The 26821-nt window shown below is 37.1% G+C and overlaps 1 protein-coding gene across 1 annotated transcript in view; it reads left to right on the top strand.

Annotated features, from left to right (window-relative positions):
• The window catches only part of PARD3B (par-3 family cell polarity regulator beta), a gene marked incomplete at its 5' end in the record, with an annotated part of 288181 nt that overhangs the window by 77280 nt on the left and 184080 nt on the right, over window positions 1-26821 (top strand). The window contains 4 exons of the mRNA XM_082311454.1: window positions 8994-9179; window positions 15381-15551; window positions 19002-19131; window positions 24732-24831. Of these exons, the coding sequence (XP_082167580.1) occupies window positions 8994-9179; window positions 15381-15551; window positions 19002-19131; window positions 24732-24831 (587 nt within the window). The remainder of the gene's footprint in view (window positions 1-8993; window positions 9180-15380; window positions 15552-19001; window positions 19132-24731; window positions 24832-26821) is intronic.

The raw sequence follows: 26821 nt of genomic DNA, 5'->3' as shown, positions 1-26821 counted from the left end.
AACACATACAAGATTCAGTTCTTGAATTGTTCTGCATAATGAAGAGAAGGATGTTGTGAATACACATGGCACTTTTCATCTTGAATAACTTTATAAAGTATGTAGATTTTTAAAAGTTCTGTTTTTTCCAAGAAGTTTTGAAAGAAATTGTTTAATTTTGGGCCTGTAGGTTCTCTTTAATTAGAATAGTTGAGAAATGAGTGTAGGTTGTGTCTACACAAATATATCTTTTTAGAGTGAAAACATTGTGTAGTGCAGCCCCTCAAAGGTTTTCAGTATTTCACAAGATGGTTACTAGTTCATTATAGCTTAGAGGACTGGAAACTATGCACTGAGGTTTTTTAATTCGTTACTGTGCTCATTATAAAAGTCAGTAAGAGATCACTGTTTAGAAGGAACATGACTGTTCCTTTCCAGTGAACAGAAAGCGTGGCAAAAAGTATGCCTTTATTTATCCCAGCTTTTGGTGGGACTCCCTGACTTACCAAAGGGGAATAAATTGCTTGAGTAATTCATGTATCTTTAAAAAGTGGTGTTTTTTTTAATTTAAACTAGATCCAACAATTTTGCAATGGCAGAATGAGCTTTCATGTTCTGTGAAGTGCCAATATAGCTACCAACACAGCAAACATTTACTGTGTTTTTCCAAGTGATAGTGGTAGTCAGCCTCTTCGAGGCTGCAGAGACCTCATTGCATCTGGTCTACTATTGCTTTCTCTGTCAAGCCCATCAAAGTGTTATGATCCAGCAATGATTTGTCTTTCAGATCCCACTCTTCCTATTTTCCAGCAAATACAAGGAACCTTAAGAGGGTAGTCTGAAAGCTCTGGTCATAGCACTCATTGGCTGCAAGAACCTCTGGTGGTGCTCTGCCTGCTGTTAAAGAAAAAGTTAGAGTGGAGACAAGTAAGGAGAGAAAAGCATAATGTTACTCATACCATGAGATATTGTGTTTGCTTACAGGATTTCTGCCCAAAACTCCTAAGTTGAGGAACCCTACCTCAGAGCATTGGGAAATGAAAACTGTTTACTTGATAGCATCAGTCTCAGCTCTGGTGTTGTCCAAAATTGTTTGGCAGCCCACTTTAATCTATAAAATCAGAAGTATGTGTACATCAGAATAGAGGGAGGCATATAAAATCTGGCTCTTAACAGAAATTGAGTCTTCGTACATTTTAGATGCATTTATCCAGATTTACAGTATTTACATTTAATAAAACCAAAATATTCGGGCAATTCTTAAATCTTACTGGCAACTGTAGTACCTTGCCATTTACAAGTGTCACCAGATTTATTCCATATACCATATGAAAATTTTTAAAAGTCTTTCTGCCTTAGAATCCATGAAAAAAGTTTTCCTAGGCTGATATAATGTAAAATGTGTGCATGTGGTATTTGAAGTAGACGTAAAAGAATTATACGCTGCTTATTGCTTTGTTTACCATTCATTTAAAAGAGTAACCAATAAATCGAGTAAAGAGTTGGATTTGTACATCACAATGTTGTGACCTGTTTGTCTGGAATATATTCTGAAAGTATACAGTAACAGCAATCCTAAATTCACCCTGAAAATACCATGCAGTCTTCCATCTTCATGAGTGATAAGATTTTAGGATCTTAGTGGTAAGATATATTAACTACATATGGCTCCAGCTCAGTAGGGTGTTTAAGCACATGGCTAAGCCCATACGTGGGATGAAAAGGGGTGTTTTCACAGTGGGGCATACCTTGATTGAGGACCGAACTAGTTAATTTTTCTCCCTCTGTTTCCTACAGTTATGTAACTGAAAAGGTTAAGTGAGACTTTTAAAAATAAGTTTAAGAGCAGTGCCACACTGAATTACAGAACTCTTTTGCAAGGACAAACCATTTCCTTGGGTAAAACTTGCTATGGGATCTCAAATAGGCATGTCAAACAAACTGGAGAATCTCCATTTTTGAAGCATCCTCTGACATCAAATGGTAAACTGTGAAATGCAATGTATCTGCCTCGGATGAAGAGCTGAATCTAGTTTTGTCAGTTTTTGAAGCTGTAATTCCAGAGAGTCTATGTAATTAAAACCAGAACCATTCTATCTAATATGACACAAATTTGTCGTGTACTGTGTTAATGTAAAAAGTATGCGAGTACAGTATAATATATCTCCAGGGATTTGCTATTGGCTTTTTTGTCTTAGCAGGATGTGCCATTAGTGACCATTTAGGTTTTATTGCAGTACGAAATACAGATGATTTTAAAGAAGCCAATATGAAAACATCTGTCAGAAGTGCTAAAGATGAATACATGCAGCAATGGCTTCAGTTATTTACTAGATTGTGACAAGATTACAGCAGTGCATTACCTTTGAGTATTATTTTTCAAGAGCATTACTGTATATCTATTGCAAAATACAGTGTAGATTTTATAGTGAGTGAATGACTGAGCTGTCAGCGAAGTATTTCTTAATTGTGGCTAAGCTCTTGGAAAGAACATAGAGAATAGTGCAAATAAGGAGGTATCTTCTTTTCAAGCTTTTCTGCCAATAGTAGTTATGTGGTGCCACAATTTAAATGCTGCTCTTTAGCTTTTACAGGTTTTTGCAGAAAATAATTGCAAAAGCGTGTAAATGTCTTATTTCCTTCATAATCCTTTGAAAATAACCCTCCTGGGTCTCTTGCCTTTTGCTCTCAGCTCTGAATGGCACTCCAGGGAGTTGGCATCTCTTATCAGAAATGAGCAGCCAGGCAAGGGGCAGCCAGCATATTGAGAGACCGTAATAGCGTGTTGGTCAAGGGCATCAGACAGGTACTGAAAGGTCTCTTGTTGTGTTAAACAAATGCTGTTTCCTTCCTGGCTTAAGTGGGAGCTAATTTTTTTTGTAAGCTTCTCTTTTGGCAAAAGAACAATAGGGATAAATAAGGTAACCTTTCCAGTGAGAGATATGCATTAGATTATCATAAATCCACAGATCAAAAGGGCTGTGGTCAATGAGAACAGGCCTTGTAAGATGTAAATAAAAGGACTAATTGAAAGTGGTGTCCCATGGTAGACAGAGGATTGACACAATATTAGGTAGGTATATCCATGGGCTAAGTAGAAGGGGGAAAAATACAATGCACAGTACTTTTTTCAAAGGTTACAATTCTGTTTGCACTGGCGACTGAGCAGTTTTTGTGTATTGTGGGAATAAGAGAAGGCTAAAAGTATATTCTGTCTGTCCTTTAAAATACTGGAAATTTGTTGGTGAGAATTATATACCAGTAACACTTTAGGTTGTTTTAAGCCTTTATTATAGCCTTTTCATTAAGAAATTGGAGACCTAAGGTATAGATGTCCTTCTAAAAATTAAATCAAATCATTGGCAGAACATCAATTAATCAAATGTATCCTGAGACTCTTAGATAAAGGTTTTCCATCTGCATCGCTGAATGTTATTCAGTACATATTATTAGGGCTTTCTGCTCTCAAATATAGCAAACTCAGTGTTGTCTCACCTTCACATAAACTCTTCTGAACATTTCTGTCTGGTTTGTGGTGATTCAGTAAATGTCAGAATTGATTTTACTGAAGTTCCATGCAGGTACCTCGGTAGATTAAAACATTCCTGTCCTGGTTTCCCTTGTGAGGGATGGTACCTGTTCGGTTGTTTGCTCCGTTCTGTTTAATGGCTGAGTCTTGACAGCAAGTGGAACGATTGCCTCTTGGACTTCTTCTGACTGCTGCATTTCTGGTCCAGGAGAAACTGCCTGGAGAAAGAGAGGAGATTGTTGTCTTCCCCAGGCAGTTGAGAGAGTTCAGGAACTGTCTAGAGCGTCCAGGAGGGAGCTTTGCAGCAGGAGTTGAGGCTGGCAGGCTCCTATAAATAGTAGGGAACAAACATCACCAGGCTGCAGAGGGGACTGGGAAGAGAGATGTGCATATCTAGAGGGGACTGTTCAGAGCTTGTTGCAGCTGAGGAAGCCATTGCAAGCTGACAGGCTAAGATTTAGCAAAGCTGAACGAAGGACCTGCCCAACAAGGATGAAGTGAGCAGTGGAGATTGATTTTCAAGTCTTTTTTTTTGACTTTAACCTGTTTTGCTGTTAAGTATGTTTTATTAATACTTAGGAGTTTAAAATCCCTTTTGCTGTCTTCAGTGTACCCACCTTAAAGGAAAAGTACAGGCCAGGTCATCTCAAAGCTCTGGCTATCTTGAGGTCTCATCACTCGACTATCTGGACTTGGATTTATGTGAAGATTTCTCGTTTATCATGATACCATTGAGTTACTTACCTATGTCTGCAGCAGGGAATAACTTCAGTGATATACTATCATTTAATTCCTGAAGTGCTGAAGTGTGATACATTTGTTGTGGAAAATACATGATGTGATTGTTGGCTGAGTAATTTATAACATTAAACTGTAAGCTTTTCCTGGTCTAGAAACGTATTTGTGTTGCAGCTATTTTCATTCATTCTGTGTTTGAGTGAATTCAGATTCTAGTATGATCTTGAGGTAAGAAGTATTTCTAATAGAATTCAAGGTTTAGTGCATTGGAGAGGGCTTCCTTTACCAGACCATAATTCAGCTGATGGTGGTTGCTCTGTTGTAAAGTATTGATGTCTTGGGATAATGTTTTAGCAAAGTCAGGGAAATAGGGGCAATGGGAATCCAGCTCTGTGAGTCACTAGCAGCATTTCGTATTCATACCTGCATATTCTAGGAACAGGGACCATCACTCATGAAATTAGTTACTCAAATGAAGCAGTTAATTGATGAGCTTAACTTAAGGATGGCTGGAGCTCTTTTTGGTCATCAGTGAAAAGGCATGCCTTGGGAAGAGCACTATCATCAGGATAATAATTTGAAACTATTTAGCAAGTATAGGATGAAATCAAGCTTCTAGGTTCTGTTCATCCCTTTTTATTTCTCCTCTGTTTTTCCTCCTTTTTGATGTTTCTCACATTCTCCCACAAAGAGAAGTTTTCAATCTTGTATTTGCACCAAAGAGTCTTGATGTTACAAGACTGACTATCAGCCATTTGCTATCAGATGCCATACAATGAGTAGTGAAAGAAAATTTTAAGGGAATAAAGACAGAGTTTACTTGGTCTTATAATGAATTCATCATTGATTTGTGGATGTGCATCTCCTTTTCTCTTACCCATCCCTGTGAAATCATTGAAATGTCATTCACCCTCCCTCATGGGTAACCAATTTTTGATAGTACTATTAAACAAAGTTCAGCATTATTTTTAAATCAACTTTTGCTGCATCTTAGGGTAAGGATGAATATAAATAATGATGAGGAGAGATTTTTGGGATAATTGGACTATGTTGAACAAGAAACACTTGTGAAGGACTTTAAGGAATATTAGAAAGTTCTTCAGTAATAGGTAAAAGCAGCTGTTTTTTAAAATTTAAATTCAATTTACTAAGGTTTTTGTATGATGAAATTATCTGTTTCCCAGAGAATTGTAGCAAGGAAAATGGTAGTCAAATGTTACAGAATCCAAATTAGGTACTAAGGAAAGCAGAGGAAATGAAATACTGACAAAAAATTTACTGTACTTGTCTGGTGTCCTGATGAATACATCTTAATGTTTAGTAGATAACACATCCAAGCATGCAGACAGTGATCTGATAGGTTACTTAATAAGAGCTAATGCACGGCATGGTTATGTTAAAGGAAGCTGGGAAATATTATAGAACAGTGAACAACTCTGTTACTTTTTTTTATTAGTCTGCTTTTAGCAATTTATTTGTATCAGAATCTAAAATTGGACTGTTATACTGAAAAACTATCCTAGTAAGTTTATAGTGGGAGAGTTCTAGTGACCACCTAATCAGTCTTTTTTCCCCAGATATCGAGGGCAAAGATTTTGTTTGAGGCTCACTACAGACATTGCTTTGCCTGCTATTTGAGTTATTTCCGGTGTCAAAAATCACCTGCAAAGAAAAAGGGAAAAAATGCTACTGTAAAGTGTTTTGAAGACTATTATGTCCGTCCGTGTTGGATCTGCCCTCCCTCCCCCCCCCCCCCCCCCCTTTTTTTTTTTTATTTGCAAGGTTGAACAAGGTTGTTAGATTGCCATCCTCTGGAATCCATCCAGCTTGTTTCTTGAAGCCTAGAGCTGAGCACAGGGCTGCTACGGAGCCTGTGCTGTGGAGAAGGGGACGGCGTCCTGCCTCCCAGAGCCACCACTGCTCCCAGCACTGCCAAGGCCTTGGGCGTGGCGGGGGGGCTGCAGCCTTGTCATCGGTGTCACGGGTGGGTCAGCAACAAGAGCGATCGTACAAACGAGAATGGTATTGATTAGAGCGCTTGACTCGAATTCAAGCAGACTCATCTGCCTAGCTGATTTTCATATATTGGCTTGAGGGACATGTATAGATCCTGTTGTCTTTGGTTTTTTACAAGTTTATGTTAACAAATGCATGAAGTCCTTAGCCTGAAGTTAACGTACATCTTGGAGCTTAAAGTGAAACGGGTAGGATGCTCCTGAGAGAGAAGTTAACAAAAATTTTTTTTCTCAACAAAAATACCGTGTCACCTTTTCCTTAAAAGTTTTTTTTTTTCAGAATAACAGCCTTTGTGCCAGGGCTTACCTTCAGCCATCCCCATTAAAAATTGATCTGAATGTGATCAAATTCAGTTTTATATGGAGTCCAAGTTCATGTTGAGGTAACATTATAAAGCAATTTATGACTGCTCTGGTGATGGTAGGCATGGGCACTGAGACCTTTTATGTCCTGTGATAAGAACCCCCCTCATTGCTTTCCTCGTGGTATTGCGAAAGGCAAAGCCACAGTATTGACATACAGAAGGGGCAAGAGTCTGGTGCAAGTGTCATGTATTAAAGTGGAAGAATAGCAGCAGCACACAGTTACTGCTTGCCTAGGGGACCATGAAAGTAATACAAAACAGACTGTCGTGAAGGGCTGCAGGAGACATCGCGCATCTGGGATCTTGAGAAAAATTTCCTCTGTTCAGATCTGGACAGGATATGCCATTTGAGTGGAATTCTGATCTAAGAGTTCTGAATCGGCTGACAAGAATATGTGCATTTTGAAAAACAAAAGATTGGGCAGAAAATCTTTCCTCTAAAAGCTTGAGAAAGTTAAATGCAAAATGCTGATATTAGAAGGCCAGTAATACTGGGTTTTTTCCTTACACCGACTCTTTTGAAGGAAGTCAGAGCAGGAGCGTTCACAAATTATCATTCTGTATTGTACACAGTAGTAAGTATGAATTTGCAGGTTTTGGGGGATTACGTTCAGGATGTCTCTATTTCCACAGCTAAGAAATAAAAGTTGACAGATTTGTAACCGAGAATTGTCTCCTTCTGGTGAACAAAGACAAAAGCACAAATGAGTAACACAGGTACTGGAGATGAGTGCTGGCATCAAGACAATTGTCAGTGTTGGTGCTATGTCACTTTTATATTTGGCAGTTAGGCAAATTGTGTTGACTTAATATCATGTCGTTACATTCCAGGACGAATTTGAGCATGGTGCATATTGGGATTGAGGTTTATAGTCCTAGCTCTCTGGCTCACACGATTTGTCTCTAGCTAGTAGCTGCTTCTCATCAGTGAAAGGGCATCTGAAATAAATGAAAGTATATTTAGTGGTTACTGTTTCTAATTTTTTGTTGCTTTAGGATATTAATTTCTGCTCTTAGTTTTGTGGTCATACTTCTTGTTGATCAGACAGCATAATAGATGAATATATGGGACTACTCTGCTGAGAAAACATCTGTACTGCTGGCACCTTTGCTGACAATGGCATTGATGCTGTATATACTGCAGCTTAGGCCCTGGAAACAATCCTTCATTAGGTAGAAGATGGATTGGCCCAGCTACTACACTCCTCCTTGCACATGGCCTCTACTTGATAATTTAACATAGGACTTTGACACCCTTGAAAGCAACCCCCAGTCTTTTTCAACTTGTACTTGTCTGTGTATTTCCTTTTCATAGGTTTTTTTCCTATTAATTTTTTAACAGTATTGTTACAAAGAATAGAAAATGTCCAAATAACAAGAAACATAAACTAATTAATTTTCTTAGAGTTATATGGAGGAGAAGGAGTGGAATAAAATTGGATGTGATGCATAAGGTCTTTTCCACTAATACCTTCCATGAGCACTTTACTCCATAGTAGGTCTCCTTGTCCTGGTTTTATTTCTGTAGAGTGCCAGTATGAATATTTCAGGCTAGAATTTGATTTTGTTTAATTTCATGATTCTAATTTGCTTTAAAAAACAAACAAACAAAACAACAACAACAAAAAAAACCCAACCAAAACAACCAACCCATCCCCAACAACATACAACCCTACAAAACTGCAGATACATTATACAGTAAAAGAACGTTCGTTCTGATCTTCCCTAGCTATGGATACTTGACTTGGCAGTCTTGTAAACAGCAATCTAATCTAGGAAAAATTTTGGGATCAACCTATAGCAGAAGGAAAAAAGCCCCAAACCTCTATGGACTAAAAGTATGTACAAAGGGAGTTAGTGCAGCATAAGTTACTGTGTTTTCAATTCTCACTCTCACTTTTGTTACACCAACTTCCCTCTGTAGACTGGTTTAAGGGAAGGATAATTTTTTAAGGATGAAACTCAATTTTCAGAGGGGAATGGGATTTAACAGTACAACTATCATTACAGTTTGTGAGCTGCATATAAAGATGTTGAGAGTTTTATGGCTTACATTTTTAATGCAGCTGTGTTTAAAATAAATGGCTTTTTTATATTCTGCTGCAACATCAGTTTTATATTATGTGGAACTAAGCTATTTTACCTTCTATTTAGGCATATTCCTAGGTATCATTAAAAATAACATTTTAAGCCCGATCATGTGACAAAATGTCAGCTAAATGCATTGTTGGTTATAAGGCTGTTTCTTCAAGCTACTTTCTGGAAAAGATGACTATTTCATGTCATATGAACCTATGGATACAACTAGTTTATGCATTGTCTCTGCCCACTTTTCACCCATATTTTCATCGTTGTTTTCTCCAACAGAAAGGAGAGCCAAACTGCAGTATTCTTTCTCCAGAAACCACAGAGCAGCTGACCTTTGAGATTCCTCTGAATGATTCTGGCTCTGCTGGACTTGGTGTGAGCTTAAAAGGCAACAAATCTCGGGAGACTGGAGCTGATCTTGGGATTTTCATCAAATCCGTTATTCACGGAGGTGCTGCTTTTAAGGTATGGAAGAAACGCATCAGACAATGACTGCGTTAGAATTTTGACATTCTTATGTTGAGTGCTGAATCTCACTTGATAAGCATTCTAGGAACAAATACCTTTTTGTCACTCATTCCTTTAGGTGAACTGCAAATCTACTACTGTTTTGTCCCGAGATTCTGGTGTCGTGTGTGGTAGGGTTTGCCACAAGGAAAGTGAATTGGTGGAAACCTTGGAGGTCATTTGGACGCTGAAGGAAATGGGGAAGGGTGAGAAGGCTAAGGGTGTGTGGGTATGAGGAGAGGCTGCTTCCCAGCTTCCCCACAGAAGTGCATGGGAAAGTTTGCAGGCTGCTAGGCTCAGTGACAGAGAAGTTAGATATCTACGTTATTGCCTGTCTGCACTGCTTTTGGTCCTCCCAAAGGGATACAGGCAGACCCATAAAAAACAATCAAAAGACAAACTTCTTTATAAAAATTAGAAATTGACCATTCTGTGAGGTTAAGGATTATATGTTTAATTTATGCTGTAAATAAAAAGCTAGGTTATGGTTTTCTTTCTATTCAAAATATTTTTTACCATTGTAGTAAAAATGCGACTTGGCTGAGCTTGGCATCAATTGTGCAGAAGTTACCAATTGTTCCTGAGGTGGATTGAATTGGTAATATTGAATTGGTAAATGACAGTATTATGAATTGTTCTGCTTCCTCTAAGGTCTATACAGGGACTGTTGTATATTTTTATGATTAAAAAGTATTTGAATTATTTCCTAATCTTTTGGAAATCTGTTGGCTGCATTTTTTCCCAAATAAAACTTGAAAAAGGTATCTTCCTTGAAATTAGAAACAAAAGTCTTAGTCTTTTAGGGCTAGTATGTTTAATTGTTGTGGATCCATAATGTATTTTTTTTTTCTCGTGTGTTATCTCAGCAATTCCTCGCAGTTCTTTTTTCTGTAAAAATACCTTTTAATTCAGTGTATGTAAATTTCTCTAATGGCATCAGCCTGCTGAGTAAGACAATTCACAGCATTAAAACTTTCATGATCATCTATTTACAGCAGCTAGTAAATAGCAATAATCAAGGATTTAGCTTTGATGTGAATGTTTAATACTTCCCTGCTTCTATTATTTACCTGTCCTAGTCCCACAGTTATTTCAAAGCTCGGATCTTCTGAAGTATAACTGAGCCTGGTACATGCAGTTCAGAACACTATCCATAGTTAACTCAGGGCTAAACGACAAGTGAATAAGCTCATCTACTTGGTGTATATCAGAAATGAGTTAAGGCACGATTGACCAAATTAGGGCTGGATAAACTCAATTTATGTGCATGTCTGCTACAGAGTACAACTCATTTTACTGTGAAAATGAGGCTGCCCTCCTTGCTTTCCCAGCTCTGTGTTCCCTGAGTAATTGTCCACAGCAGTTGCAGTGACAGTGTATATTGCCACGAATAAACTCATTGTTTTGAATAGCAAAGCTTGTGGAGCCATATTCCGGCAGCATTAGTGGACTGGGTACCTGACTTGTCACATCATAGACACATAAGACAACCCTTTCTAGCTCTGCTTGTTTACCACTATGGGTTCTTCCGTAGTTACTCCAGAGCAGTTAATTTTGGCTTGAGGGGTCTGCAGACTAATAAAGCAGGACTTCTGTGCTCACACCTAAGTAAAAGGGCAACTGGCAGAGTTAGTCACCATGACTGGAAGGTTATTTTGTGTTGTGTCCTGTGACCTATCCTCTATTCTACCTCATTATAACCCTTTCACCAATTAGAACTGTGTAGCAATAGATCTGAGTGTAGGCTCCAGAGCAAATGAGATAGTAGCTGAGGCTCTGCCTTCAAGCAGAACTGTTCAGAGAATCTTTCTGATGTGTTTTATGCAAGTACTCACAGAATGCAGTCATTTTGGCAAGGTCTTAAGAACCGGTTTACTGTTGCATATGCATGGCGAACAGCTGCCTTTCTCCTGTCTAATGACCTTTATATAGAACAAAACATAATCAGTGGGTGTTAACAATTAATAAAATTTCTTGTATCAAGTTAAAAAGTGTGCACATATTTATGTGTAAATATTTAAAGATGTCCTTATTTTAAATGTCTTCTTGTAGCAAGTTTTTAAATAAAAAGCCTTTCTTTCCAGCTGGTAGTTGTCCAGAGCATTTTCCCATGCTATTCATTTTAACTTTGAAACAGAGTTATTATGGATTTAGACATGTGCATTCTCTTTTCAGTGTACAAAGTTTTCTTGGGAAACTATCACAGGATGAAATCATAATGCTCACTGACATGAGAATTCTCTCACTACTTCTCACTTCTGCATTTAGAGTTTAAGATTTGTTCCGATTTTGTGATATCATGCTAATATAAGGGGGAGCTTTATCCCCTTGTCTATACAGTCACCACTTGTCTTCAGAAGAAGACGTGTAATACGTTGAACTTCAACACATTTGTTTCACTGCTGAAGTAAATGCTCAGTCCTTCTAATGCTGTATAAAGGTTTGATACATTAAATTTCTTTCACCAGTGTGTTTTTTTAGAATGAAGAGTTACATATGAGATGCAGACAATTTTGGTTAGTAACTGATATCTGTTATTGGACTGAACCAAAGGTCTGAAGAGAGGCCAACATTTTTTAGTGTTTTTCAAAATGTTAACACGTTAACCTAGCTCTGATGTGTTAGTGGCATTGCAAAGCACAGTAAGGGAGCTGTAAAAAGTCATAAGGGAAAAATGAAGTATATATATTAATTCAATACTTTATGATTTTTTTTGTCCTAGCTAAAGACTTTAGAAAATATCAATGTATCTTGTCATACATGCTACAGTAAGACCCAGTGCCTATTTACTGCTCTTGCTACAAAAGCAGATGAAGTAAAAATGCCTTAATGTTCTTAGTTGGTATTCTAACACTGTGTCCTGCAGGAATAGAGAGTTACTTTTGCTGATGGAACCATTATGTCCCTTCTTAACCTCCTTTTGTAATTTTTGAAGTGTCTATGTTTTATCATCCCTAAGATAAGAGGTTACTAGAATACTTGGTATTTGTAATTATGCAGAGCCTTTCATATGAGGAAAACTAACATTTGATTGAGTTTAAATGCATCATCTTTCCCCATAACTTTAGGGATTTCAACCTTGTTCATCTCAAGGCATCTTGGCTTTTCACTTGTGATGCATTCCTGATGATCAGGTACTGGCTGTCTACTGCAGCTGAAATGCAGCAGAGCAGTTATTAGAAATAATGGAATATTTTCTACATGTGCATTTGTTCAAATCAAACATGGTGTAGCTTGAACCTCCTTGGGGCTTCTGAGTGCTGTTGCAGTAAATGTTGCTGCTCGTGTGGAGTGAATGGGGAAATTAGATGATTCCAATAGATGTCATCAAGGAATTCCTTCTGAGAGAAATGTCATTGATGTGATAAGGGAAATAACTAGGTGTGCTTTGATTAAAAACAGAAGTCCATGAAGAACATGGCATTATATCTCCATGCTCTACTGTAAAAAAACATGAGAGTCTTGTGACTGACTGTCTGAGTATGGTAGCCATGTGGTGGTAGGTTCTACCCCTTGCTGTGAGCCTCCATAAAAAAACCAGCATTTTTTGAATAAGCAAGGGAACAGTAACTTCACCCTTTATTAGAATAGCTCACTTGCAGTTTCAGAGATGGCATTTGAAAACTGTTTTGCTGAAATGCCAAATGTTGTTTTTCTACTTGGAAGCCACAAAGAAACCTACCTTTCGGAGATAAAAGAAAAAAAATGTGTTAAAACAACATTTAGCTTGTTTTGAGCCAAGCAGATTGTCTTGCAGTTCAGGCTTTTAAACCAGGCCATAACACCAGTGATGTGAAAATATGTGTTTGAAAACTGTTTAGATATTGGTATTTTTTTTTTCAGTCTCTAATTAGCAAAAGGGTTTTCTGTGTAATAACTTCTACCTGAGCAAGTGTGAAAACAGTGTCCAGCTGTCTTCCAGTGTACCTCGTACAGGTGGCTTAGCAAGTGTAGTTGATCAGCATTTATAAAGCACGCACACCTTTTTTCTCTGATCATAGTTGAAGTGTTGAATTCAAGTTGAATTTTGTATTTAAGTGGAGCATGTAACAGAGTGGGAAGAATGGAGATGCATCAAAAGAAGTTCTTTAAGAATGGACATTATTAGAATATAAATAAATAAATACAAAGTGTCATACAAAAGTATTACAAGCAAATTAAAAATCAGGTCAATTCAAAGCTTTCTGAGGCTGCAGCGATTCATTTAAAAATACGGGTTGTGTTCGGGACGGTTGCATAGTCAACAGATTGTAGTCATGGCAAGATGCATTTGAGAACGTATTTGTATATACTTTAGTAAGAAGCTTTAACGGATATTTATACATGGGTGTTTATCCACAGAAAGGAAAAAAAGGAATTCAAGAACCTGTGGGACCACAGCAGGAGGACATGAGGGCCTGTAAAATTTTCAAAGTCTTACAGAAACTCACAAAGAATAAAATCTTTTTTCTTCAAACTCCTGTTGCCGTGAATGGCTCCATTCATTTCAGCAAATTTTGATAGAACACAAAGGAATTACAACATGTGCAAATAATAAAACTCCCTGTTAAACAATGTTAACTCTTCTCTCCCTAAACTGTAGCATGTGTGATGCCATCATTTTGTATGTAGAGAAAGGGTGGGGTTAACCTGTTGACTTTGGCTGTATGTAAATTTATGTTGGCATGAAATACGCAGCAGAGAGGTGGGAGAGGTTTCAAGTATCTTTTCCAAATGGCATTGCTGTTTCCTATCGTCCATTCCCATACCCTCCCCAAAAAAGTTTTATTTCTCTTCATTTTCCTTCACTGAGTGACTCATCTCCCAATTCTGTCTTTCCATCTTCTTGTCCCTCCCAGTTTATTTTGGATTCTGGTGTATGCTGTTCTTCTTCAGCTCTGTGGTTATTCATACTCTGCTGTGGTAATGATGATACCCAGTTCCAACAAAAATAACACTTAAGAAAGCTGGGTTTGTCACAGCTACTGTAACTCACTTGAGCACAAATGACTTAGACTTGGCAGTAATAGCCGAATAGTTAATTGAATGTCTTAATGGTAGAAAAAGTAAAAATCAAAAAGTATATATATTTTGGATTACTCAGTTGCATGAAATACGTAAACAGTTTGAACAAGTGCCTGATGAAGAGGCTCATTACAATGAGCCTATGAATGAATCAGATTCATTTTAACCAAGAAATATATTTCTATGCAAGTTCTTTCCCTGCTATTGTTTCTTCGCTGCCATTTTATATTGGATGTCTTCAGTTTGTTACTCTTTCTGTTCCTCCTTTGAGGTCTGATACCAACCTGATAATTGTGAACTTGACAATCTTTAAAAGAAACTCTTTTCTCTTAATTTAATAGACCTTATTTTCTTGTTAAAGAGAGTAAAGTCCATGGCACATGCTTTTATGAAAAGAAATAAATTACAGATAATAATGACAACAGCAATAGGATTCCTAAATCACAAAATAGCAGTGTCCACAATTTTATTACACCCACAAATGTCAGTTAACCTTGCCAATGAAACTGAATGACTTTTTTCAAAGCATAGGCTACTTGATATGGCTCAACCCTAATTTTGTTTTTGGCAGCAGGTTTGGATGTTAAAATACATGGACGGCATTAATTAAAATAAGGATGCTTAAGTCTTAATGACCACGCTGAACTGAGACCACCACCCGATATGGTGGCATGGTAATTGTGACAAGATAGACACTAGTGAGACTATAAGACAAAATTTTTGGAGCTGTTTCTTACCAGACTCTAATAGCAGATAATAATGCATGGAAAATTCCTTCGCGGTTGCACTGCAGATACTAACAGCTATGATGTGGGTCCTTGTAACTAAGTAAAAGCTCCTTTTCCTCTTTTCTTTTTAGAACTGATACAAATTAAATTGTATGTGCAAGGAAAACGGCAGCGTGTGCATGCACTTCTATGTTTGTAATTGTCCTATGAACTCTCCCTGAAATGTGGTAAATGGAGGAAAAAAATGGTCAATTACAGGACACACAGATTTTTCTTTCTAAAGACCTGGTACTATGCAATCTCTTGTTTCTTAAACTTTAGAAAGCAATATCTGATAGTCTGCATCTTGCTTTCCTGTATGTAGTACCTCTGCCTAATAATTCTTTAGTTTTTAAAAAAATATTTTGTTTTTATTTTTTGCTTGTAGGATGGTCGTTTGCGAGTAAATGATCAGCTTGTGGCAGTAAATGGGGAGTCACTTCTGGGCAAGTCAAATCATGAGGCTATGGAAACACTGAGGCGCTCCATGTCCATGGAGGGGAACATTCGTGGAAGGATCCAGCTGGTAGTTCTCCGGAGACTAGAGGTGCAGACAGAGGTGAAGCAGTAAATACATTTACTAGATAAATGTCTTTCCAGTCCCAATGTTTTTGCATACAAGAGATGATGGCTAAAGTCTTGGTCACAGAGAGCTCCTCCTGGCAGAATGAATTTTTAACTTCCTGGAGTCAGGATTCACATAATGTTTCTGGTTGATATCTCCTGGTCCTGCTGTTCCTGTTGAGGCCAGGCTAAAAGTTGCCTCTTATTTTAGTTTGACAAGTATTAGAACAAAAGCAAGTGTGGTCCCAAAAAGGGTGAATTTAGGATTAATGTGTTGATGTAGTTTCGACTGTCTGCTACCTCCTCAAGGCAATAGCTGGGATACAGACAATTTGAATTCTTCTGATTTCATTTGTTGTCATGATCAGAGACCTTAACGTCTTAGTGTGACTTGGATTCTGCTTCACTCTTGCTTTTTCATTTTCATTAGTATTTTAATTCACTCCACTTTGTGTGTGTGTGTGTGTGTGTTTTCTTCTGGTCCTGTCCCTCCACTTTTTTGTTTTGTTTTTGTTTGTTTGTTTGTTTGTTTACTGTTGGGTTTTTTTGTTGGTTTGTTTGGGGCTTTTTGTTTGTTTGGTTTGGGTTTTTTTGTTTTGTTTTTGGTTGGGTGTTTTGTTTTTTTTTTGACCTTCAAGGAATTAATATTTTACTTTCCTATGTCAGATGAAGGCCACCCCTTCAGGATGGGTTTCTGAGTTGATTAACATAAAACTTGCTTAAGTAAAGGTAGCAAAATAAGAGAAGAAAGAAATTTTAATGGTTATGTTTTCTAGACCTCATATAAATTGATGTTTCCCAATCACCTCTTATTTGAAAAGGATTGGTTTTATGATCTCTCTTGCTCCCTCTCTTTCATGCATGCATGCACATATGCACACTGTTTCTTCATCTTTACATAAATAATATGTATATATGTATACTGGCTGCCCTTACTACTCACCCCAGTTTTAATTTTGACCCTTGAGTAAATATTTTAATAGTTTTTGAACATCTGTACAGTTCCTTAAAATAAAAATATATACAAGCATGTTTGTGGGTGTATTTGCATAAAATATCAGAGGGGGAAAAGATTACAGGTATCTTTTAGTATAATTAACTCTTAATATTTTCCTGATAATTTTCTGTTTGATTTACTACCGTCATTGATTGATTGAGAGATAGATTTAGAAGTATATTACTTTCCAAACATTATGCTCTAACTTTGTTGGGAGGACACTTTGCAAAAGTCGCACTGGTGTCAATCATGCCAGGAAAATATGAAAAATATTGATTAGCAATTCTGGAATATGTTAGAGGAAAACACATTTTTGCTTTCCTTTTTGATGTGACATAGCATTATGCTGTAAGGAAGAATTATAAAGTATATGTTAAAATTATTGTGCACTCTTGTGACATAAGAAAGATAGCTCACCTTCAAATAAAGCTCAATCCTGCAAGTTTTCTTTATTTAACAAAAGCCAAAATTTTTTTAGAAAACTTCCGATCAAATATCAGATTCACATAATAAAAGGATGAGGCTGCTTTTTATAGTTAAGTGTATAGTTTTATATATTATCCAGATGTATGAGAGAGGTAAATAATCTTGACTCATGCCCTATGAAGAACGCATAATGAGGTCTTGATTGAATCAAATTCATTTTAGACAGGAATTAATTTTTATAGGGTAGTCTTTAGGTTCAGTTGTAATTCCATTTGAGTCTGGAGACCATAGCAGAAATGGGTTGTTGCCCATTCTTTCCTTTCCCCAAAACAGCTTCCTGAGTACTGCAACTCAGCTTGGTAGAAGGAGAATATGTTTCGAAATGCATTATTGTTTTTATTGGTCAGGACACTAATGGAGGGCTTCCATGACAGCTATGTTTTATAAGCTGAATACTCTAATTAGGGTGGTTACTGATCAGTTGTTAGGATATTGATTGTGTCATTTATCAGGGAGCTGGAAAAGCAGATTTGTTGTTGCTGTTAATTTCAGGCTCCCTATCCCGCTGGGTACAAGCCTCCAATGTAGTAGTAGTTTGGATGTTGCAAGGTTTAATTTAGCTAGCAGTATCCATGAGAAAGTAGTAAATGTGGACCTCGCGACTTAAGGAATCTTATGTAAACTAAAGAATCTCCAGTAACGAGAAGAGACATAATTGTCAGTGGCTGTGTGGTGTGTGTGTTTCTGTACGGAGGTTCAAAATAGCCTTTTCAAATGGCTCATGCTGCACTGAGGAGGAGGAGAGAATGTTGCTTGTGTTGCCTCTCCTCTGAGACTACATTTGTAGCGATAGTATCACCGTGAGCATCCCGCCATTGATTTGTGTTCTGAGGTGCATTTTTTGCTATTTTATTACTATTATTTTATTACTATTATTTTTATTACTATTATTTCATTATTGTTTTATTATTTTATTCTTTTATTTTTATTATTATCAAGCTTGGAAGGCAGGTTGCAATGTGATGTAACATGCTGTCCTTTCTTACGCGTTGGTTTGCAGGCAATCACTTGCCAATGCATTAAACCTCTTGCATCATTTTACAAAGAAATTGTGCAGGTTAGATACATGCATTTCTTCTGTAGATGTGACTATGAAATTTAAGGAATGATATATTTAGTGTAACATTTGCTGGCATAATGAACATGCACTTTAAAAATAGAAGCCAGTTGGAGGCCCCTTCAAAAAACAGATATAAAATCACAGAAACTATAAAGGTTATTTTGAAAACTAGCCATAATATCCCCCTGTGTGGGTTTTCTGTTTTCCCTGAATAACAAGTACAGAAATGTCTTTCTGGGTCTGTCTCAGTTTTAGAAACTGTGATTGGTCCCCCCGTCCCCCCGTCCCCCCCCCCCCCTTTTTTTTTTTGAGCAACTGCTCAGGAGAATAAATTAGGCGATATGGCATGTATGGGGGGGGAATGTCTCAAAAGAAAAGCTGACTAGAGGTGTGACAGGAGTTTGTTTAGCTGCTAGCCAGAAGACCTGCGTTTGGGAGTTTGGTGTAACTCCTTCCTTGCAAAACTGCGCTAGTGTGTGATCATCGGAACATATGCACTCAGTCTCTGAGAGAAGGGAACCAGCTGGCTGGCAGAAAAATACCATTGGCATTGCCCATGTTCTTGTGTTGACAGTGTCACAAGCTGCCCTCCCAGATGGAGAATTTGAATGAAGCCAGTTGTGGGTCATAAAAAAAACGGTCTTCATTTTTGTGCATCATTCTTAATGATTGTTATTGCTTAGATATTGTCTTTATTTTATGGTCAGCAAAAACAGATAGTCATTTTGAAGATATCTTTCAAGTTTCTCATTTGAAAGCAAGCAATGTACAGTGAACAGTACATTACGCTGTATTTGTGCACTATCTGTAGTGATGGCTGATCTTCTGCATTGTTGAACGTTTTGCAAAAATTACAATTGTAATTTTTTTTGTTACAATGTGTGGTTCTGTTTTTCCCTTAGGAACGCTCAGACCAGGGAGTCTTTCAAAAATCAGCCTTTGACAGGAGTCATAACTTTGCAGCTGCTTCCAGACGCAATGATACTATTCTTCAGCAATTTGTAATGTGCAGTCCTCAGGAAAGAATAAAAGGTAGTCTCTAGATATCCTTCTCTGTGCTAAAGGAAAGTGCTCTGTGTTTTTGTTTTATGAAATCCACAGCCACTAGAAAAGCAGTTAATTAGAGTAAGTGCATACTATGTTACTTTGAGGCTTGAAGATCCAGCGAGGGTGGGAGAGCTGACTCAGAAGTTGTGAATTAGATTCCTGGCACAAATTCCAGTTTAAGTAACAGTTTCTAGCTCGCTGCCCCAACACGTAAGGTTGGATAAAAAACAAATGATGAGTGCAAAATATATGTTGTCAAAATGTTTATTTTCTATATATCTTTAATGAGTGCAATGATTCTTGCATTGAATTCTTAGATTATGTCCCAGGTTATTACAAGCTAAATGAATTTATACAAAAGCATGATATTCATAAAGTACGCTTGCTTATTTTAGACTTAAAGGTAGAATTTGTTCAAAGGTTAGAAACATTCCCTTAATTTACAAATTTGAATTTATATTAATGAACTCATTAGAAAAAAAATAGATGTGTACATTGTACAAAGAAAACCTACATATATGAGTGTATGTGCGCATATAAGTAAGAGCTTTTAAGACCACTTATTTTCCTGTCTTCTTTCATTTCTGATGGCATACTGTATTATCTGTCCAGTTTGCACCTGACTCAGCAAGATACTAGCTATTTGAAAAGTTTAAGTATTTGAGATGGTCTTGACCTCTATCCTTTTAAGTGTACTCTTATCCTTCAAGCCAAGCACATACTTAAATACCTTCCAGTAGGAAAAAAAGATTTTCTTTGATGTAGTTGAATTATGCATGATTTTTCCCACTTCCCTAGACAGCTGTGGAATCTGAGTGGCTTGCAAAAAGTAATTTCATAGGCTGCTGTGATGACTGTGTGGGGTGCTTTTAACCAAAACCAAAAAGCCCCTATCTGAAAGCTCAAGAGAAACTTCCTTATAATATAGAGGTAAATAATTTGTGTTGACTTCAATATTTTGACAATGTGACTTCAGGCAAATAATTAGATATAGACTCAAGCATTGTAAATGTTCAAAGATCAGATCCTTTTGTTTAGATCTACCTTATATTTCTCTTGTGTGGAATTTACACTGATTCTGTAGTTACAGGAGAAAAAGGTAGTTCTCGGAGCTAGCCTGCCCCGTAGAGTTAGCCATTGCCAAAGGATCAGAAAGCAGTAAATACCTTTAAACACTTCCTTAAAAAACATATAAGCAAGTGCTCCGGAGCCACTGATACAGGTGAATGGCAACAGGTAACTTGTCACTTAAATGCAGTTCAAAACAAAATATGTGGAAGAGCTGTACTTTCAGATAAGGGTTCTCCAAGTGCGATCCAAAAATCAGGATGGCTAGTTTGCAGCTCATTCATAAAATCATTTTCAGTAGACACCTTTTTAATTAAAGAATGATGATAAGAAGGCATTATAGCAAAAAAATGTGATGGCCTCAGAAGAGAATGTGTGTCGGATGTGGAAAGGATGCCTTGGAGTGCTGCTGAGGCCTATTGTCGGGGAGAGTTTGGCATGGCTGGGCCTTCCCAGCCATGGCCTGGAAGCAGTTTGGAATTGGAGTCAGTGGACAACAGATGACGAAGACATACTGCGATTTCTGTTGAAGATTTGGCATTTGATGAGTAAAATTTAAGTGATCTTATTGGAGAACTGCACGGGCACTTCAGCAGCAGGGTGTCTGCAGTAGGGCTCTGATCTGAAATTTTCTTGGTGAAAGACACTTTGGGCTTACAGCAGTCCTGCACATTGTAGAAATCTTTCTAATTTTGAAGTCATAGTATTAATTATTATTGAGGTAATACTTATTCTGCTTTCCATATGAACTTGTCACTTATTTCTAGTCATTGGTTCAAAAATTTTTTTGCATTATTTCTTAGAAAGTTTTGTCATCAGTCTTTCAAGGCATCTTTAAAGGCAAAACACTACACCTATGCACAACCCTCATTTAACTCGGTTATGAACTGTGTGTCTGTTTAAGGATGTGAGTCACAGATATCGCGAGCTGCTTGTGACAGGCAGGAACAGTCCCTTGTACATTCTTATGGTGTACTAACCAGATCTTGTTATGTAGAAGTACGGTTGGTACATTTTTACAAAGAATAATAAAAGAGGAGATTTTTAACATAATACAGGATTTAATGTAAGAATTTAATGACAGGAGCTGTATTACGTTCAATATAATGTCATTTTCTCAATTGATGTTTTCTAATAAGTTATTTCCAGTATCATTCACTGCTCCTACCAGTAAAATTCTTATAAAAGCTCAGCAAAAATACACTGAAGCTTGGCCTGCTAATATTGCTGTCTTGTTTTAAGAGTCTTTTTCATTATACATGAGCAAGATAAACTAATGTCTGGGGAAAAGTGGTTATAGCCAAAACATTACATTTTGTCTTGCCTGTGGATATTTAAATAAAGGGGGAGGGGATACTGATCCAATATTGAAATGCCATTGTTTGTTCTATTTTTGCATGAATAATACTTGCTGCCTTCGGGTCCTCACTTCTTTTGCTGCCAAGCTGTTGCACAGATTCAGTGGTTTTTAGAACAACCTCTTTGCGAATTGATGCTTCAGTGCCAGCAGCTTTACATTTCTGGTGTTGAAAGATTACTGGAATGTGTTTCATTAGAGGTTCTTATATATTTCTTATAACCCTACATTATAAACGGTTGTAGGGGGAATGCTGTCATCTCTCTGGTTAAGTAGTAGAATAATCATAAACTCTCTCTACTACCATAGACTGCCGAGTCCTCGTGGTTGTACAAGTATCTCTGTTTTCATACATGTGTGGTAATGTCAAGATATAAAATAAAGAAGTGAAATTTTAAATTAATGTTTAAATTTTTCTTGTAAACGCTACATGTATCTTATAGACAGACTCAATCATTTACTCTCCTAAACTGTTTAATCTCTGAAAATTCAGTACATTTTTTTAGTGGCTTAGCTGTTCCTCTGATCTCTCTGGATCTGTTAAGATCATTTCCTGGGGTCTTGACCATGGAGCAAGTGACTGCCTCTTAGGTGAAATTTTCTCACTCTTTTGCTCCTGCTCCTGTTTTGCAGGGAGCTGTAGTCCCTTGTGATCATTTCCGAGTCGCTCGGGAAGTCTGACATTTTTCTGTGTGTACCATTTGTGTACTGCAAGAAACATGCCAGTGGTAACCCATCACCAAACAGCCTTTGAGAAATGATGTATCAATTACTGTGAATCGTAGTTAATATAACTACATGATATGCTCAACCTTTCCAGCTATGGCTGTCGGATGCTGCTCAAAGAGGGTAAGGCACAGTGTAGGGTGTGGTGTGATCTGCCCCCACCCCTTCCATCAGGCATCTGTTTTCTGCTTTGGGTAGTCAGTGGTTTAGGGACTTCCTAAATCAGAGGTTCTGTCCGGACCATTGTGCCATTGATACCTCTCTAATGTTTAGTCCATTTCTTAATATTTTTTTAAAAATTTGGTTTCCAAAGCATCCTTATAGCAATGAGTTCCATGATTTAATTGCACAGGAAAAAATACTACTTTGTGTTTGTCCTAGGTGTGCTACTTGATAGTTACTCTGGGTGCCTTCTAGTTACTGTGTATGAGACAGTGAGAGCTTCCTTTTCACCTTATGCATAGCTTTTACAATTTCATAGACTCCTCTTGTATCCTCTTTTATTGCTTCTTATTCTAAACCAAAGAATCCAAGTCCGTGTTCCTTGTAGGAACATTTCTACATGTGTCCAACTACCCTTGCCACCTTTTCAATATGTTTCTGAATTACATTGCATCCTTTTTCAGATGGGAAGAATGAAACCTTAGATGTTATTTAAAAACTAGGCACACCATAAACTCTGAGTTCTAGATGGAGTGTTTGAACTTTTCTTAAAGCTCTGAATGTCCTTTTGTTTCCTTTTGACTTCACTAAGCATATAGTCAAAGAAAGATCCAGTGCACTCCTGTTGTCTTGTTCCTGAGCAGTAATTGCTAAAGTAATAGCCTTTGTGTATGTGTCAAGAGTTTTCCCCTACTCCCATGTGTATCACTTTGCAGTCACTGACAGGGAATTTCACCTGCATTTACTACTTACTTAATATCCTGCAATCTTTTTGCAGAGCTTCATAGTCTGCTTATTTTTGGTAGTTCTGAGTGGTTTTACATGAGTAAATTTTTTCGTCTTCTGATTCATCTTTCAAATCATTTAATTACATTGAACAGTACGAGTTTCCCTTTGTTCTAAATTCTTTTTACTGTGAGGACTTGCCCTTTACTCCTCATCTGTTTCCTGTCCTTAAATTGCAACCTGAAAGAATGTGATCATAATGCAAGAAGCCAGTGTACATATATGTTAGGTAGCATACCTGTTTTCTGTGTCAGACTGGCAATCGGTATTTTTTAAGGTCTCGTTAGAAGTTTTCTCCTTATCTGCTTACCTCCAGTTTCTTCTGATGACGTTCTCACTTTTCCTGAGATACAGGGTTTGAACTATTTATTATCTTTCTGATCTTTAGGAGGCTATCCAGCCAGTAGTTTTATAGGATTCTTGAGCTAATAATGTGGTTTTGTTGGGGTTGATTGGTTGGTTTGTTTGCTTTTAGGGAACTATCTCAGTGCTCTTATCTAATAAATATCATCTATTGCTGTCTGCCTTGCTCCACTCCTTTTAAACCCATTTTCTCTCAAGTTAGATTAGTACTTTCACGCAAGATTGTGCAAAAAGACTAGCAACGTTCAATGCAACAGAACAGGTCACATGAAGGTGCAGTATGTCAGTATTGTTAAATTGCTTACCTGCCATTGAAACCCAAGAATTACTATGTCTCCATGTTTCCTGTTAAGTTTCGGAGGGGTGAAGATATGTTCTACGTTGAAAAATGTAGGGACTTTTTATAAGATTAAACCTTTAGATTGAGAGGTGAATTTACAGGACAATAATGAACTGACCTCCAGCGGGCACAGCAGTCATATTAAATACTGCAGGTATGTAAGTGTTGTTGCTTAGCAAACCACTGAATAGTTTAATTGAGTAGTTCGTGTTTTTCTTGGTCCAAAGTAATTTTCTGGTGTGAGCTGAATGCCTTTTGTAAAGGTAAAGAAGGAATTACTGTAATGGTAGGAAAATGAAGACTGTAATTCAGAAATGCCTCTTCTCTTGCCATGGGCTAACAGAAATTTTTCTTCTTCCGAACTCTTTGCTGAGAATGTGGTTCTCTTCTGTACGTGAAAGGTGGTAAATGCTCCCCATCAAAAGGAATGAAAGCATGAACCTACAATCAGTTAGAATGCAGCTCTGTAGAAGCAAAAATCCACTCAAATGGAGTAAAGCAATTTGTGCCTTGCGCTCAACTTCACTATAAGCACAAAGTTTCCCTATATTTATCTTTAATTATGCGTATGCAAATCTGAAAATCAGCTCTTCAGGAAATCCCAAGGGGTATATTTTCTGCTTGGTGTGATTTTAATTCTAGTTTAGTTAGTTCAGGGATTTGAATAATTTGTGACTCACTTCAGCATTGCTTGAGGCCTTCCAGTCCAGTCATTGATCAGTGAACTGGTGTAATGTACTTGTTTCTGCGGCTTATTTAACCCCTTTTTAAATTTTATTTCAGAGTTGCCAGTGTCTGATCGTGGCAATGGTGAAAACGAAACACCTCCACCTCTCCCACCACATCCCAGTGAGGATCTGCTGAATGAGGATTATAATCATAGGTCAGACTTTGGCTATTCTTAATAGTTACAGCCCTAATTGCTCATTAGTGGTTGTGATAGCGGTTCTAATTGATTTTAAAAATCACTTTTGTAAAAATTTGTACCGCAGTTTTTAGTCACCTGTATGATCCTTTAATATAAACTGGGAATGTTATTTTAGCATTTGGTGCATTGTTCATTTCAGTTGTTCATAAGCTGCAGTACGCCTGCTATACGTGATACATGGATCACAATACCCAGTATGTGTTCAGTAAAACAAAAAGAATCCCAAAACATAATCCCAATTAAAAAATAAAGTTAATTTAAAACTATACCAATGGCTGCTATGTGTAGATGCAGTGCCTGAAGTCTCTTAAAGCTTGAAAAGTCCTAGCCAAATTCAGTTTGTAAGAAACCAAATCTTCTTATGCAGCACATCAGCCAAAGACATTCTTGAGGTTACAAAATGAAGCTTCAGCAAGTTTGAACATTGAAATGTGTAGTGGAAAAATTAATGGACACTTTACCAGTTGTAAATGCATTGGGTAGATTTTTCAGATATTTTAAGAATACTTTTTGTAAAGGCTGGCATGCTTGATGGCAGCTACAAGCTTTAATTTCCTTAGGAAATACGGAAGTTTGGAAGTGCAGAAAAAAAGTATTAACATATTGAAGTTCATGATGGCATATACTTTGTCTGTCTCAAGTAGTACAGGATTCAAATCAAAGCATCATTTCAACCTATCATACTTCTGGTGCTGAAAATTCAATGTTGAACACTGTTTACTCATTTTGCGTGTATTCAGTTTTGATAGTCATGCAACTGTTTTATTGCAATGATATTAGGAAAGTATTCATTTCAACTAAATACTTAGCCATACTTCTGTCCTTGAGTGCATGGATGTGATTAAAAACTACCCTTTAAATGACTGGTTGCATGTAGTATCGAAGAATAGATATTTTTTTATTACAGATACCTTGAATTCTTCATAGAATGAAGGCTCTTGTAGCTGGTTGTTGTTTTTTTGGGTTTTTTTTGTTTTGGTGTTGGTTTTTTTTTTTTGCTAACATAGAGTAATTTCACAATTTCTGGTCTCCCAGGCAGGTGTGTATGATGTGGTAAACAAACAAAACTCTGCATAGACTAATGGAACTCTGCATTAAATTCTCAACTGCAGTTGTTTGCTAGAATCTTTGCCTAATTTTTCAACAAGCTAGGAGCAAAGACATGCTCTTAAATGACAATGATGTATTACAATGATGATGCATTTACAGGCCCTTTCTCCCACCCTGACTTTTTTCCAGTGTTTTATTGGTTTTCCATTTGGAACTTAAGTTCTGTTGAAATTGAGTTACTGTGTCAAGTCATGCTGATTTTGCTGAAATTGTGTTTCAGCAAAAAAATGGGAAAAGTGTTTTGACACTGTAAAACCAAACCTTTTGATTGAACAGTTTGGAAATAAACATTTTTAATTTTGGAACTGCTTTTTGCTTTTAGACTATTAAAAAAAAAATTGTGTTTCTAATTGAAGAGAGACACGGAAGATTTTAGATGCATTGCAGTGAGGTGTTTTGACTCCTCACAGGTGAAAGTTACTTTGAGTTTCACTCAGGTGGAATTTTGAAATGTTTAGATATTTGCCTAACTTGAAGTAAAATAATTAAAAAACAAAACAAAAACAACAAAACCAAACCACGGTACCTTGGAATTCTTCAGAGTGTTATGGCACCCTCCATAAGACCTCCACGCTCCAGCCTCTGCAGAAGTGGTACAAGGCTGTAAAGTAACTTTATATTAGCAGATGAAGCAGAATTGAGCCAGTTACATTGGCAGTATTTTTCCAACTTTCTGTAGCGTGTTATTTGGAAATGCAGTGGTTAAATAGAACTGTCAAAATGGAAAAAAAAAAAAAAAAAAAAAATAGCAGGTACTGGTATGTTCCTCTTTTCTTCTGCTAAATAAAGTATGAATTGTTTAAAAGCAATTATCACTAAGCATTTACATTTATAT

The sequence above is a fragment of the Platalea leucorodia genome, assembly GCF_965183815.1.
Source record: "Platalea leucorodia genome assembly, chromosome: 5".
Lineage (NCBI taxonomy): Eukaryota > Metazoa > Chordata > Aves > Pelecaniformes > Threskiornithidae > Platalea > Platalea leucorodia.
The sequence above is the reverse complement of the archived record's forward strand: the minus strand, read 5'-3'. Positions and strand labels throughout refer to the sequence as shown.